At 34.8% G+C, this 15,755-nt stretch overlaps 1 protein-coding gene across 2 annotated transcripts in view; it reads right to left on the bottom strand.

Moving 5' to 3' along the window:
* Acss3 (acyl-CoA synthetase short chain family member 3) overlaps positions 1-15,755 on the bottom strand; it is a 168,342-nt gene that overhangs the window by 106,177 nt on the left and 46,410 nt on the right. For both annotated transcript variants that reach the window (XM_063255218.1, XM_063255217.1), the window contains exon 3: positions 1,974-2,162. In XM_063255218.1, the coding sequence (XP_063111288.1) occupies positions 1,974-2,162 (189 nt within the window). The remainder of the gene's footprint in view (positions 1-1,973; positions 2,163-15,755) is intronic.

Raw genomic sequence — 15,755 nt, 5'->3', positions numbered from 1 at the left:
TATGTTGTAGTTTGGAGTTTGGAATGAGAACACGACAATGCAGGATACACAATTTATAGTAGTGTTTTAATGGTCACTCAAGGAGTCAAATACAAAGAAAGAGCAGGAAATCTCTCCAGACACTAAAGACCTTGAGAATCCAGCCTAGGGCCTGGATCCCATGGCAATATCGTGCATGAGTTCAGTTTAAGACCTAGAGCCCATGACAATGCCTTCCATGAGACCGGCTGGAGGCCTAGAGCCCACAACAATGATTCATGCAAGTCTGTTTCATGGGTCTGCAATGGGAAGGCCTCAAGGTCAGCAGTGGAAGCTAAAAAGTCTGTGCTAGTAGGATGAAGGACTGTCTCAGTAGGCTGAGGGTCCTGCAATGGAGCCAGGAAACAAGGCTCAAAGTAAGAATCAGAGAGCTCTGCAGAAAAGTACCATAGTCATCCTCAGGGACAATGAGGTCCTGAGTTCCTGTGACAATGGTAACAGCCAAGTTTACATCCGGAAAGAAACTCCACAAGGTCCTCAGAACCCACGGCAACAGGAGAATCAGCAGCACCGAAGAACACCAACACTACTCTTCCTCTACAGTCTCCTTTTTTATGCTGGCAACAGTCCTCAGATGAGCATTTACACTCAGCGCCATGCTGATTCAGTTCACCTGGTGCTTAAATTGACCATCAATTTTCAACCCACCACACCTTATAAAAAATTTTGAAAGGGAAATAATATATCCAATATCTTTGCCAGAATTTCTAGAGTCTATAGTTCCAGGGAAGTCATCAATTCACACTCATTTGCAGAAAAGTAACAGACTGACAATTCCCTTGAGAATTTTTCATAAGCACGAGTTCAATGTGATTTAAAAACGAAAAGATCTCAGGTGATCAGTTCCCAAAACAGCTTCCTAGTGTTAAATATGCTCTATTACCAGATGCAATGAGATACAGACCAATCAAGGAGTCTTCCACACATGGTAGTAGTACACTTGCCTCTCAAAAATGTTTTATCTTAGTCTTGTAAACCTCTAAAGGTCAGCCACCTCTCACTCCTACAATGAACTTCTTTCATCATGCTCCTTTAGCCTATATATTTTAAAAACATGACATAAAAATCACAATTCAAGTATTAATTTTCTCTATGTCACAGACATATCTTTATATTTTTTTTAAATTTGACCTGCTCAATGGCCTTGCTGATACAATTATGCATTTATTGACTAAATTCTATCAAGAGGCTTTTTTCCTTCATATTTCCTATTGTTTTACAACCATATCGCCTACCAAGGTTCTTACTTCAAGCTCTATCTTTTCTTTCGTGAGTGCGATTTAGAGAGCTTTCTGATGCTTAGCATTCCTTGAACCATGACACTCCTGCTTGAAAATTTTTCACTAGTTTGTCTACAGTTCACACAAAACCTGCCTTTGCAAGCTCAATTTTTCTCCCTTCTCTGCCACACTAATTTGTTGGCTGCTCTCCCAAATGACTATTATCCTTCCTCCCTCTAATGTTTGATTTGTACTCTTTCTCCATTTTGGGGGACCCACTACATCATTCCCGTAAACCACATGAATCTTAGCCAAGATTTTAACTCAGTTATTTTCTTTTTCAGGAATCCTTCCTTCCCACCCAACCATTAAGAAAATCCTCCTTCTTCTAATTAGAGACCTACTTCCTCTAATTAGGGATCTTTTAGTATAGTATTACTGAGATACTGACGTACGTATTTGCTTTTGCATTTTCTAAAGCCCTGTGCTGCAACATTAAAACTGAATGACTGCCTAGGAAGATTTCTTTCACATTGAACTAACTTAAAAACAAATATTTGATTAATGCTTACACATCAAAAAACAAAAGTAAATTTTAAGTATCCTGTTTGTAAGGAAGAACAAAAAGTGAAATCATTCTTGAATGATTTCTCCGTAGTTAGCATCACTATTTATGGGTAGCCACAACTGGACTTCCCCAGAGAAAGCACTTACCTTTGAATGGTCAATGCGACTACTTAGTTCTTTAGATGCAAATCCCCCAAATATGAGACTGTGGATAGCTCCTATTCTTGCACAGGCCAGCATGGTATACATTGCTTGTGGGATCATGGGCATGTAGATGACAACAGTGTCACCTTTTTTGATACCATACTTGACCAAAACACCAGCAAGTTTAGAGACCTGTTAAAAAAAAATCACTAGATCAGCAAAGGAAGACCTACCAATGAAGACAGTTACTATAGGAACCCCCTCCTGCCATCTCTTGGTCCCTTCCACATTTGACAAAGATCCATCACTCTACTTTCTATTATCTAGCTCTTATTTTTCTCTTCATTTATATTTTGGGTTTCTCATAACAACCATGCAATAATTAAGTTCTTTATTTATTTATTTTAATATTATAGACCCAAGGTGCATCAGTTCTCCTAAAAATGATTCAAGCTTATCCATCTTTGTGGCACAGTATTCCTCTACTATTTTCTTTATTCATTCATCTGTTGATAAACACATAGGCAGTTTCCAAGTTTTATCTATCATGGGTTGTGTGCTATAAACATGAATATGTATGTATCCCTGTAATATGTTACCATTAATTCTTTCAGGAAGACACTTAGTAGGAGAGTGCATGGGTTAAATGGAATCTCTAGTTTTAGTAGGGTTTTTTTTTTTTTTTTTTTTTTTTTTTTTTAGAAATTTTAATACTGGTTTTCATAGTGCTTATTCTAGTTTACATTCCTACCAGCAATGTTAAAGGCTTCCTTTTTCTTTGTATCCTCAGCAGGGTTTGTTATTTGTGTTCCTGATGATAACCATTCTTTCTGGAATAAATGAAATCTCTGTGGTTTTAATTTGCATTTCTCTAATTGCAAACAATATTGAGCATTTCTTTATGTATTTATTGATCTGTATTTCTGCTTCTTAGAAGTTTTTATTCACTTAAGTTGTCCATTTTGGTTAATGGGGTATCTAAAATGTTGACTTCGTTATATATTCTAGATATCACTCCTCTGTTTGAGGAATAGCTGGTGAATTTTTTCCCATTCTGTAGATTGTATCTTCTCTCCCTTGTCTTATAGTAATTGCTTTTTTATTATCTAAAGATAATTATTTTTCTTTATACTTTGTACATTATTTTTTATACATAATAGTTTCTTTTTAGGTCAAGACATACATAGTTCTCTTTACTTTTAACATGTATTTTTAAAGACTAAACAAAAAAAATGTCTCTTTCCCCTTAACATAAGCTTTCGCAGTTTCTAGTGGTAAAGGGAAAATAGAACACAAGCACACACATTTTATAATTTGTTGCAAAAATACAGAAACCTTTCCACAGGACAATTGTAGTAGGCCATTAGTTACACCCAGATATAAATAGTTCAACATTGTCTCACTTAAAAATGTGTTTTCAAGCATGTTATGGTGGTACCCACATGTGATGGTAGCACCCTGGGATTATAAGACAGAGGGATCATAAACTGAAGCCCATCTTGGGAAATGTACTGACTTTGTGATGCATTGCCTTAGGATAAAAAATAAAAAGGATGGAGCTATAGCTCTTGTTAAGGTCTCGAGTTCAGTTCTCAATATCACAAAAATTCATTTTAAATATTCTAAAAATTCTTTCACTTAAAGGGGGGCATGGCATTTAGTAACTTCTCCCATCAAACAATAAACATAAAAACTGTGTTATATATTATACTGAAAGATCACCAACCTTGTTGAAGAGGATACAGGAGCAGAGCAAAGGGTTAGTGGAGAACGGAGGAGGGCAGGATGTCATTGTCAGTGGGAAATCAGGGAGACCTCACTAAGAAAGTGACATTTTAGCAAGGTTGAGAATAGGTGGGCATTTGTGAGTACATTACCCTAGTAAACAACAGTACATATGTGTAAGTAGAATGAAGATTATAAGCGACATTCTTCCTTGGAAAAGTATGAAGGCCCTGAAGCTCATGACATGGCAGCTGTCCCTCAGGTCAGTGCTCAACTGCCTGTGGAGGACCAGTGGGCAGCTGGAAGAATTGTGGCTTGTTTTTGAACATGATTGTTTCAGATAATGAACAGAGCGTACTTGATAAAGGAATTAGCTATTTGTGATTCCTTCTGTTTCAATCTAGCTCTCTTAGAAAATATTCAAAGAATTGACAATCCTGATTATTTGTTCCTCTGTTTTTTTTTAAATTTATGTTCTCTACATAGATAGTGGAAAATGGATAAAGTTAAGCATATATGAAGCAGAGAAAGTTTTAACAAACTCAGTGTTTTATTCTTGCCTGTACTTCAAACACTATAATTGAGTGCTATGTGTCAGGCAATACTGGCCAGCAGAAAGTTATAAGAAAAATATACTAAAGTAATATAAATCATGAACCTAAATTCTATATGTAGCTTAAAAACCAAGATAAACATGGGGACTCTAAAACTGAACAGTTTGAGTGTGTAGTCTCTGTGAAAAATGATCATGTTCTATGATGATACTGTTGAATATCCTCTTGAAATCCAGCTCTGAGTCTTATAAAAGAAAAGGAGTTTATTCACAGCTGAAACTGTAACATCTTGAGCAGCATCTTTTACAGTTTAGATCTAAAAATTTCCCCCAAATTCTCATGTATGTAGAAAGTGATTGAACTGTAAGGTTGCTACATTGATCAGTGGATTCGTCCCGGGATGAGGTCAGCAGCACAAGGTGGTATCAGGAGGCGAGGCCTGTGTGAAGGTGGGCCTTTGGAGACAGTCACATGTGTACTGGTGCCATGTGTATTCACATCCTTGCTTCTTCCTTTCTCATATTGTTTCCTGGTTTCCATGGATTGAACCCCTTTTCCTCTGTTTATGCTTTGAAGTCTGCCATCTATGGAATAACCCATGAGCCAAAGTAATACTCTCCTCCTTTGAGTCACAAATGTCAAGTATTCTGTGACAGGAAAGTGACTGAGAACGATTTTGGTGCCAGGGAAGTGTGCTGTTACTACAACTGTACCTAACCATATGGTTTTGACAAAACCTTTGGCAATGCTTTGTGAGAAGTGTTTGGAAAGATTTGTAGACACTGGCTGAAGAAGCCCTAGAAAGCTATTGGGCAAGCTTGATGGAAGATTCTGGTCTGACCTCAAAGACCAGGATGCTAATAAAAATGCACACAGCAAAGGTTAAGCCCAGGAGGTTTCAGTTGGGAACAAGGAATACTTTGGCAGTTAGACAAGAAGCCATCTCTGCTGTGCTCTGGCAGAAATTTTACCTACTTTTTCCTTATGTTCTGGTATTTTTAAGAATATTGAGATTAAGAGCAACAAGCTAATTAATCTGCTGAACAATTCAAAATAGCCCAATATTCTGATTGTGGCATGAGTACTGCTGGCAGATTTTAACCAGTTCTGTAATAAAAATCAGCAATAAACGGCACCAAAATAATTTAGAAATTTTGCAGTTTCATCAGAAAATATGTTCCTGCAATCTTACAGCCATGGTGAGCATGGATGCTGGAAAAATAGCATTAAAAAATAAAAGTCAAGTATTTTACATCAGGACAAAACAAAGTGACTTGAAAGCATCTCAGGAATCAGCTAGATCTCACCCTTGATATGTCCAAGGGTGCAAAATGGAAAGCTTTCATTTGAGAAGAGAACCATAAGGTGTCCTGTTCATTCAGAGTGACAGAGGAAAATGTTTCCCCAAGTTCAGTCATCCAAATAGTCAGAGAATTCTGCAGATGAATCCTACAGAGGTGTGTCTGCTGTTTGAGCTGGCAGTAGACATTGGTATCAGCCATGTAAAGCTGACTTTATAAGAACACAAAAAGCAAGAGTTGTATGATTAGAAGGATTTCTACCCACATTTCAGAAACAGGCCTGGGAGGCCAATCAGTGCACCTCTTGAGAGGCCAGTGATTGAAGCTGTGAATGAAACCAAAAGTGTAGTAAAGACTTCAGGAAGGTGGAGGTGGCAGCAACATGCAATATCTACTGAGGAATGCTGCCATCGCAAACAGAGGCCATCTGGGCTGCAACTGACAATGCAGAGGGACCTGGGACAGCCACTTCTTCTGAGCTCACATCTCCCCACAACCTGCTGTGAGTGCTAGACATGGAGCTACAGGACTCAATGCTTTCCTGGCTGGGTTTCAGCTTCACTCTGGTCCTCTTCTTTTCTATCCCCCTATTCCTGTCTTTCAGAATTGGAATGTTTACTCTGTCCCAATGTATGTTGGAAGTATGCAAGTTTCTTTTTGATATTAGGGGCTCAAAATTAAGAATTTTCCTTAAATCTCAGAGAAAACTGTACTTAGACATTTTAGCAATGCTGGAACTGTTAACTCTGATGACTCTGAGAGATGGACTAAACATATTTTACATAACTTTTTTTTGTCCCTGGGACAAAATATTATTGTTTGTATCTAAAATATTCACCTATATACTCATGTGTGGAAGGACTCTATTACACATCAGTAGATTCATTCATTGATGAGCTTAGTAGCTGAATATGCCTTAGGAGGTGAGCCCTGGTTGGAGATAAGTCACCAACAATATGAACTAGAAGAATATATTTTCATCTTTACCTCTTTCCTTTTCATCCTGCTTCCTGGCTACCATGGAATGAGCAGATGTGCTCAATCCTGGCCCTTCCATCATGCTGTTTCTACTTTGGAGCCAAGAAAACATGGACGGAAAATGTGGCCCAAACTAAAGCTCAGCTTTTTTGTTTTAGATGTTCAATATTTTAACTGAGCAATAGGAAAGTAAGCAATGGTGCTATAGAGGGACGGTAGGTAGTATTTTCAAGAGTGAGCTTGGCAGATGATCAAGTCATTATGAGTAGCAGCTTTGTAAGAGGCTAGCATGGCTCTCCTAGATCTGCATGTAGTTCCTGACAAGCAGGTTGTTATAGAAAAGAATATGCCTTATTCCTGAGGCTTTGTTGTTTGTTCTCTTGCCATGTGATCACTCTCCGTCTCACACGGTCCTGCCATGATGCCATCTGCCACATTATGATGGTACAAGAAGGCACTCATCAGAGTCCAGTTTGCTGGTGCCATGTTCTTTGACTTCCAAGCCATGACCTAAGTATTTTTCTTTTTGCATACAAAGTATTCACTCTTGGGTACTGGAATAGTAAGAGAAAATGGTCTGAGATGATTTGCAAATCTGGAATAGCAGGTTCTTTTGAAAAATAAGGTCAAGGAACACTAGAGCTATGTTCTAAATGACTACAATCAATTGCAGCTGATGATCAGCTGGGCAGATCACCGCAGAACATGCCATTTGTGGGGATATTTATTATAAAAAGTTTACATTTAATTTCTACTGAATTTAAAATACATTTTTCTACATCCTAAGTACGTTTATTTTATATTGTAAATTTATACTATAATCCCATAACTCTAAAGTGTGGTATGCACCAACAATTAATTTTTCTCTCAGTCACCCACTTCCATTTATATTCTCTATTGGACTGCTGTGGGCATCTGATTTGTCAGTCCTTGCCCTCAAACCGTCAAATGACATTGCACCAGAGTTTTCTAACCACTAGATGGAGTCCATTTAGTTTGACTTCTTGTGGCTGTGTTTTGATACTCCGTATCAACCGCAGAATTGGTCAAAAACAGAACTATTACATAATCAAATTGTAGACTTCCTTTTAAAAGTAATTCACAAGACTAAATGTAGTTCTGATTAAAATTTTCCAATGTTAACGTGCAAATTTAAATACATAAACTGGAGAGGTAATAATACATGTGAGGAAATTCACAGGAAAATATATTTCTAGTGACACTTCTAATAATTAAGTTGCAAAAAGTCAGTTAATAGTAAGAAAAAGTACATATACATTGATTTACTAAGAGTTAACTTCAGACTATTTTGATTTTAAACTAACCCTTGTTGAATCTGGATTTGGGAATTGAAGAACAGAATAATTTATAATCTTGTATCAGATGCAAAAAGAGTACAAATCCTTTCAAAGATAAGGGTAGGAAATAGTGAGCAAAGATGAAAAAATGTGACAATTTGAATCTTATAAATTTACATATTCGAAAAAGTGCTATTGAAACTTCAACACAAAAGTTCATTTAAGCAATATTTCCGAGGGTTCAGGCTTTTGAACCTTTTATCAACTTCAGATACAAACTATCAGAGAAAGAAAGTGTATATTATCTTCATTCAATGGCACAGCCTTATTCCAGATGTCTGAATGTAGATTTGCGATTTTTATTTTGTAAAAAGAAAAATATTTTAATCCATAGTTTTTTTTGTTTTTTTTTATTTTGGTTTTCTTTACCGGTACCAGGGATCGAACTAACGACCACACGCTTGCAAGGCAGGTGCTTATGACGCTGAGCTAAATCCCCAGCCCCAGTCCATAGTTTTTCAAATGAAGATAAAAAGATTCACTCATGGCCCATTTATCAATCCATATGCATTTTTCATCTTAAAATTTGTAATTTATCCACATCTTGATAACTTTTTCAAGTGCAAACCACTAAAATTGACTTTCAATCTGAGGTCAACAGCAAACAAACTCTCCCCCCATAATAATTATCTAGCATGGGATTGCTACTATTCTAGCATGAGAACTATGCTGTGACAGAAACCCAAAGAAAGAAAATGAGTGTATATATTTACCTCAAAGTTAGATTCTCTCCACTAGAATTGTATGAATTAATTAGTATCTTGATACCAATTTTATGTCATTTTAATATACAAGTGTTCAATCATTGATTCAATTTTTGTAGTATTTGATTTGTGTCCTAAACTAAACTCCAGTCTCTAAATAAAAATTGTTTAAACAATTTAGAAATTTAGAATGTGGGGGACAATCACTTCAAAAATAAGAAAATGAAATGGAACTACAAATATTTATATAACATAAAAAGTTACTGCATATATTTGCTCATACATATGCTATATTAATTAAAAGTAACTCTTTATAATATAGTCATAAAATAAAAAAACATCAGTATAAACAATAGAAATTTTAATAAAAGTCCTATGTATTCATTTTTTAAAATCTTCATTTAACAGCAATCTATGAGACACAAAGATGTCTCAAGAAATCAAGAAACTCATGTTTCTATGAAAAAAAGAGTATTGGTGTCCAAACTATAGTAAAAAGATAGCAATTAGTGCAACCTTGTGTCTAAGTCAAAAAATATTACATAAAAGCAAACACAACAGAAAGCATTTTTTCAGTGGTGCTATATTACAAATTCAGGTCTAATCAATGATAAAGACATAACTAATTAAAAAGTAGTCATAATATCTTAGAAAAGATTAAATTGAGAATAAATACCATTTTTGAAATATGCAGAACTTCTCAAGAAAGTATCAAAAATACCTGCATTTTATTTTAAATATGGGTTAATCATGAATTCATATGCACGTTTGCACGCACACACAGTTTTGTTTTACTCACACAGTTTTGTCTTACTCACACAAAAGCCATCAAAAGATAAAATTTTAACTCCAATGAAAAGTTTTTTTCCCTTGGCTGGGTACCTATTATGCATTCATGTAAATATCTATGAAAATAATCAACTTTCTAAAATTGCTTAAGATATGAAATAATATTAAAATTATCTTGAAAGAGAATCTTTCATACATGTAGACATTTTTATATTACATAAATGTTTTATATTTATATTATGTACATTTATATTACATAAAAACTTCTAGGAAAGAAGCTCAATTTTTAAAGACAGTGACAATTATTAAATATAAAATTTTCATTTAAATATACCAGGGACAGTACTAAGAAATAAAGACCGTGTTATTAAAAGAAAAAAAATCATTGCACCATTGATATTTATAAATAAATTTATTGTCATTTATTTCAAACAGGAATACATATTTTATATTTAAAATTTCATTCTATTCAATTTTGGAAGCAATATCATAAAACATTTTCCTATATTTAAAACAGTTGGCTGACTGTGGCCCAGAAAACATTTAGAAGTACATTTGCTCTCAAATAATTTGTTCTGATTCAAAGAATAAAACTGTTACTTAGAATAATCTTTTTTTATTTCATTTCCATTTTCTTCACATGTAAATTTCAATCAAATTTGGCCATTTCACATAATGTATTACACCCGAAGTGAAATGGAGAATTGTTTAATTTCTTTAATTCAAGTTGAAATAATTGCAACTTCAATAATCTGTGTGCTTTTTAAGACTAATGTGATTTTCAGACTATTTCACAGAGAATTAGCTCAGTCTTCATTTATGTATGTATGTGTACCTGTAGACTTCAAAAGGAATATGTAATTTCATTACTTTAATAATCATGTTGAAATTTTCAAGTGTATCATAATAATTTATCACACTTGGCAAGAGCACTTCGTTATATTTTAAAATCGTATTTGTATATGATATGCCATTGTTGACCAATAATATAATCATGCACCAAGAAGTACAAGGCTTAAAGAATGTAACTGATGCCCACCTTTAACACCTACCTTTATAGGGGATGAAATAAAAAGAAAAGAAAGTATGTAGACAAAGAATACTTTACAGATTGCCTCTATTTTTACATTTTAACATCTGTCTACTGTAGATGTTAATAACTGGGCAGTTATGACTTCCTCCTGCTTTTACTCACTAGATAGTTTCTGCCAAAAGCTTTAGTCCTCACAGTGTGTGTCATGAGGCTGAGAAAGTAAAGGAAGTTCAGAAAGGAGAAGCAAAAATTCAGTAGGAAGAGAGTTGCGAGATGGGCTAGAAAGGTAGGAAGGGAATATCACATAGCGTACGGGTTTTACTTATCCTGAAAACTTAGACTTACTCTAAAAACAATGAAGTACCTAAGGCAATTACTTTATAAAGATTTTTTCCTCGGGTTTCTGGATGTTTCAACCCAAGAGCACTCCCATGGAGCACATGGTGATGCTAACTGCTTAGACCACCAGCCAGAAATCAAAATGAGGGACAGAAAGACACCAGGGGCCCCCAGCCCTTAACAAAGGCTTGTCCCCAATGACTTAAGAAGCTTCCACTTAGTTCATCTCCTAAAGTTTCACAGCACTTCCCAACAGGCCCAGCCACCTTGCAGGTCAAGCCTTTATCACATGCACCTACCTTCACAGGACACAAGGCATATTCACACTATATGGGAAAATGTCAGATCCTCCTTGGAAATGGGAACTTTCCAGAGAACTAAAGTGAAATACTGGAATGACAATTGCATGGATGGGAGCTGTAACTACAGAGCTCTAATTTAGTAATATTCAGTGTGGAATGTATGGCAAAAAGTGACTGATGAAAACAGGAAGAGACAAAGAAGCTTAAGAACAGATCTAGGTTTTTAGTTTTAGCAACTGGTAGAAAGTGAAGCCTTTCAAAAACTGAAAAACATAGAAATGTGAGTTTAGATGCATTGAACTCTGAGCACCAAAGGAACGACCAGGTGCTGCTGCCTCCTCAAGTCATCCTGCTATGATCCGACCTGAAGAGGAAGATGTGCACTGATGATGCGGAATTGAGATGTAATAAATATAAACACCAATTTTCCATAGTGAATATATTTATTACACATCACAAACATTCCCCCAAAATCAGAGAAATGAAATCGTTGTAACACATCAGGCAACAAAGCCCACTGAATGTCTAATGCAAAAAGAAAAGAAGACATGAAGAGATATGAAGATAAAAACAGCACTTCAGAAGGACAATTAGAGCCAGGCATGGTGGCGCACTCCTGTAATCCCAGCACTTGCGAGACGGAGTCAGGACAATTGTTTCCCAGTTCAAGACCAACATGGGCTATTAAGTAAGCCTAAAGCCAGTCTGAACTGCACAGTGAGACCCTGTCTCAAAAAGAAAAAAAAAAAAAAAAAAGGATAATTTGACAAATAGTAAAGACGTAAAATTAAGGCAGGCAAAAGCCAGAGAAAACAGCATATTAGATATATGACAAAATATGAAGAAAAATTGTGATTTCCACTGGTATCAATGATAAGAGCATGTTGGTCAGCAAAGACAATGACAGCAATATTCTGAAGCATTTAGGAGAGTGCGTGATAAAGTCAGAGAAAGCAAATACAAGCAACAGTTTTAAGGTTACTTAGTGAAGGAAAACAGGAAATTAAATAGGAGAAAGGTTTATGCTTACTATTTGTCTCCTTGTAAATTTATTTCTAGCTAATTCATAAAAACAAATTTGTACATATTTGTGGCATACAATGTGATATTTCAATCTACACATACATGGTGCAATGCCTGCATATCCTCAAATATGTATCATTTCTTTATGGTAAAAATATTACCATTTTTCGAAACATACAGTAAAAGTACCGTTATCTGTACTAACCTACTGTGCAATAAGCGAAGTGAAAGAAGCACAGCAATACGAGATGGGCTAAGAGAATAAAAGGTTTACAGAGACTAAAATGAACAACTGCGTGATGTCAAAGAAGGATTAGCCTCCATCGTGAAAGGAGAGAAACAATGATTATGGATGCAGGGAAGTCCAGGTTTGGTGCACAAAGTTTTCATCCTAGTTCCTTGCTTTGAATTAACAGTGCCTGTTAAGCTGGAAGCACAGAGGTGGGAGATCAATGCTCACAATAGGTTTCATCTATCTAAGCTTGTGTGTCTGATTTATTTCACTTAATATTATGTCTTGAGATATACTAATTTTCCCCACAAATGACTCAAGCTTATCCTTGTTTATGGCAAAGGAGCACTCCATGGTATACAAATACCACACTTTCTTCATCCATTCTGTTTTTGCACATACAGTGTGCTCCCACGATTTAGCTGTTACGAATTATACTGCTAATAAGAATTAAAGAAATAGATGTTTTCCAAAAGAAAAGGAAAACAAGAGATTTGGAAGTGGATATTTAAAAAAAGGATTCAATTGTTATGTACATGGACCACTTGTTCCAAAGAATTTAATTATTATGTAGTCCAAACATGACTCATAAAAATGAAGATTTAAAAGTAAGCTTTTGAGGGTTGGGAATTTAGCTTAACTGCACAAGTGCTTGCCTGAAAAGTGCAAGGTCCTAAGTTTGATCCTCTGTACAAAAAAAAAAAAAAGCTTTCGAGAGCAGAAAAGAGCCTATTAGAAAATGATAAAAAACATATGAAATCCTGCATCAAGGCTCCAATAGACATTAAACCATTCGTCTAATGTAAGCCTGTGGTTGTAAATATGTGATTATTTTTTTCTCCAACAAAATTCAACTTACTGGATGCAAGAATGAAAAGAGTAAATAATTAGGTTGATCTGGGTCTAGAGTTTTGCCATGAAGGTGAAATTTAGTTAAACTGAGAAACCTAATGAGGTAAGAGAAGGGTGAAGACAGAAGAGACTTGCAGGTAATAGCAACACAACATCAGACCATTTAAAGTACAGTATTTTCGAAGTGTTGTGTTTAAAGTGAGAGCTGACTAAAATATGACTTTGTTGGAATTATAAGAATGCCAGATTTAAAATGGACAATCTAAATTTATAACCCAGGTAACATGTCATCTACATTCTTTCTCTTTCTTCTATTTGCCAACCCCTCCCCCCCAAAAAATACAGAAAAGTACAAAAATACCCTCTATGACTCCATCATGTCCTTTTCTAGATTATCCCCACAGCATCCTTCTTCCATCCCTGGAATACTGCAGCTGTGATGTTCCTCTCTCCTTTCACCATTCTTCCCAATACGCAGTCCCACCAAACCAGTCTCTCACTTATCAAATTTCTTTATGACCAATCTCCCCAATAACTTTAAATTTTGGTTAGTTTTATTCCTCTTCATAATTATGACCACTGCAAGGACATTCATTTGATTATCTTCCATGGTTAATACTGAGAACTTTAACTATATTTATGGAGTAAGTAATTTTATAGGCATATGGATAAGGAAAGTACAATTTTCAGTTTAAAGATTCTTAAATAAATTTTTAAACCTAGCCCAATTTGAGCAAATTTTATTACAATTTTAAACATATAACCTGCCTGGACTAAAATGAAACAGAAAATTTAACTATTAGAGAAGTCCTTCGCATAATCATGCATTCATACAACTTTATGAAGACATTTTGAAAAACCTAGAATAATACGACTAATATGGAGACTTTTCCAATACATCTTTAAAGGAATATAGAATTGATTACACCCTACTACTTAAGAATATTTAGTTAAACTCAAGTTTATATATGTCATCCATATAAAGCTAAACCCTCCAATGAACATAAACTCTTATACCATAATAAGCATGGAAAATGTGAAAGTTATTATTTTAAAATGATTATTCTGTGACTGTTGTATATAAATGGCTGTTATACATAAATTGTATTAAATGGCTATACAAAAAGTAACATTAATACATGCCCTTAGATAAAGCCAGATTCCTTTTATATTGGCCTAATAAATTTTTTAATGTGATGTTTCTTAAATTGCAGTCTTCAGAGGAGTGCTCAGTGTTCAAGAGTTCTCTATATGAATTTTTAAATTTGCGTTTTTATTATTACTTTTAGTAAGCTGATATAGAATAATCTTTATTATGTTGGAACTCATGGAAAGTCACTTCATTAATTTGTGCTTGTTTTTATTGTCTCATTCATAGAAAACAGAAACCAGATGACATCATATTATATTACATATTTAAAAGTCTTACAGAAGTTCAATTATCAATATGTGATAAAAGAATATAGGTGTCATAGTAGACACACCACCAAGCTCAGAGCCTCAGGATCACAGCATATGACCACAGAGCCTCAGGACCACAGTCAAACTGCAATCAGTAATTCAGTTTCAGCAAAACAGCCTCATTCATTATATTAAATTACCATCATCAGCTGAGATTGACTGGTCTTATAAGACTGTTTTCATCTCACTTATAAATCAGATTTGGCTTTCTATACATATGATGCTGCAAAAAGATGATATTAAGGCCTGAGTTTAATTGTATATTAAACTTTTCAGTAAATAACAAGAGTATGTAAGAATAATGTTTCTTCATAAAGTGTTTATTTCAACGAGCAAAGACTGGTTCTTTTTTAGGCTTTATTTATTTATTTATTTATTGCATTTAAATAGAAACAATTGTAAAGAAAGTAGATATAAAATGGAACTACATGTTGCTTAGGTTAATTTTGCACTGTTTTGAATTAAAGCTCTAAGCAAACATCCACGGCACTTCTGCAGACAGTACATAAAACATAAGTACTCTGGGTACAGCCTTTCTAGCACTAAGCTATATTCCTTTTAATCTTTATGGGTTTTTTTTGGCCAGTACATCCTGCAAGTCAATCAATACATATGAAGGACTAATACAAAATACCCCAGGAATGGTATTAGGACATGAGGTCATGGCAACATTAGCGTTTTCTCCAACACTTACATCACTCAACCAAAGAAACTACATATTAAAAAGAAACACATTCGTAAGTATAATGCATTACTAATAAATGCAAAGAGATCATCACACCTGCTAAGAATTTCTCCTACATATTCATAAATGTATATTTCCTATAAACATAAGATAAAGTTAACATTATTCAGATTTTCAATGAAAATGAAATGCTTTTAAATCAAGTACGGCATGAGAAAGTAAACAATCAGTTTCCCTCAGATCTCTAATTTTTGGCAATATTTCTATTGATTGCAACTTTCCATTTATTTATGCAAATTTACTTAACCATTCCATATGTCTACAAAGTGCATAAATATAAGCATAAAACTGCCAAATGAATCAATATAACTTAATAATATCACCTTCCATAGCTACATTATTTTATCAGATTCAAAAAAGACTTGTAAGAAAAAATTTTATTTCACTTT

The sequence above is a fragment of the Cavia porcellus genome, unplaced genomic scaffold, assembly GCF_034190915.1.
Source record: "Cavia porcellus strain 051 isolate PalLab524CR breed Dunkin Hartley unplaced genomic scaffold, mCavPor4.1 scaffold_8, whole genome shotgun sequence".
Classification (NCBI taxonomy): Eukaryota; Metazoa; Chordata; class Mammalia; order Rodentia; family Caviidae; genus Cavia; species Cavia porcellus.
Note: the sequence above shows the minus strand (reverse complement) of the source record. Positions and strands in the feature narration are given on the sequence as shown.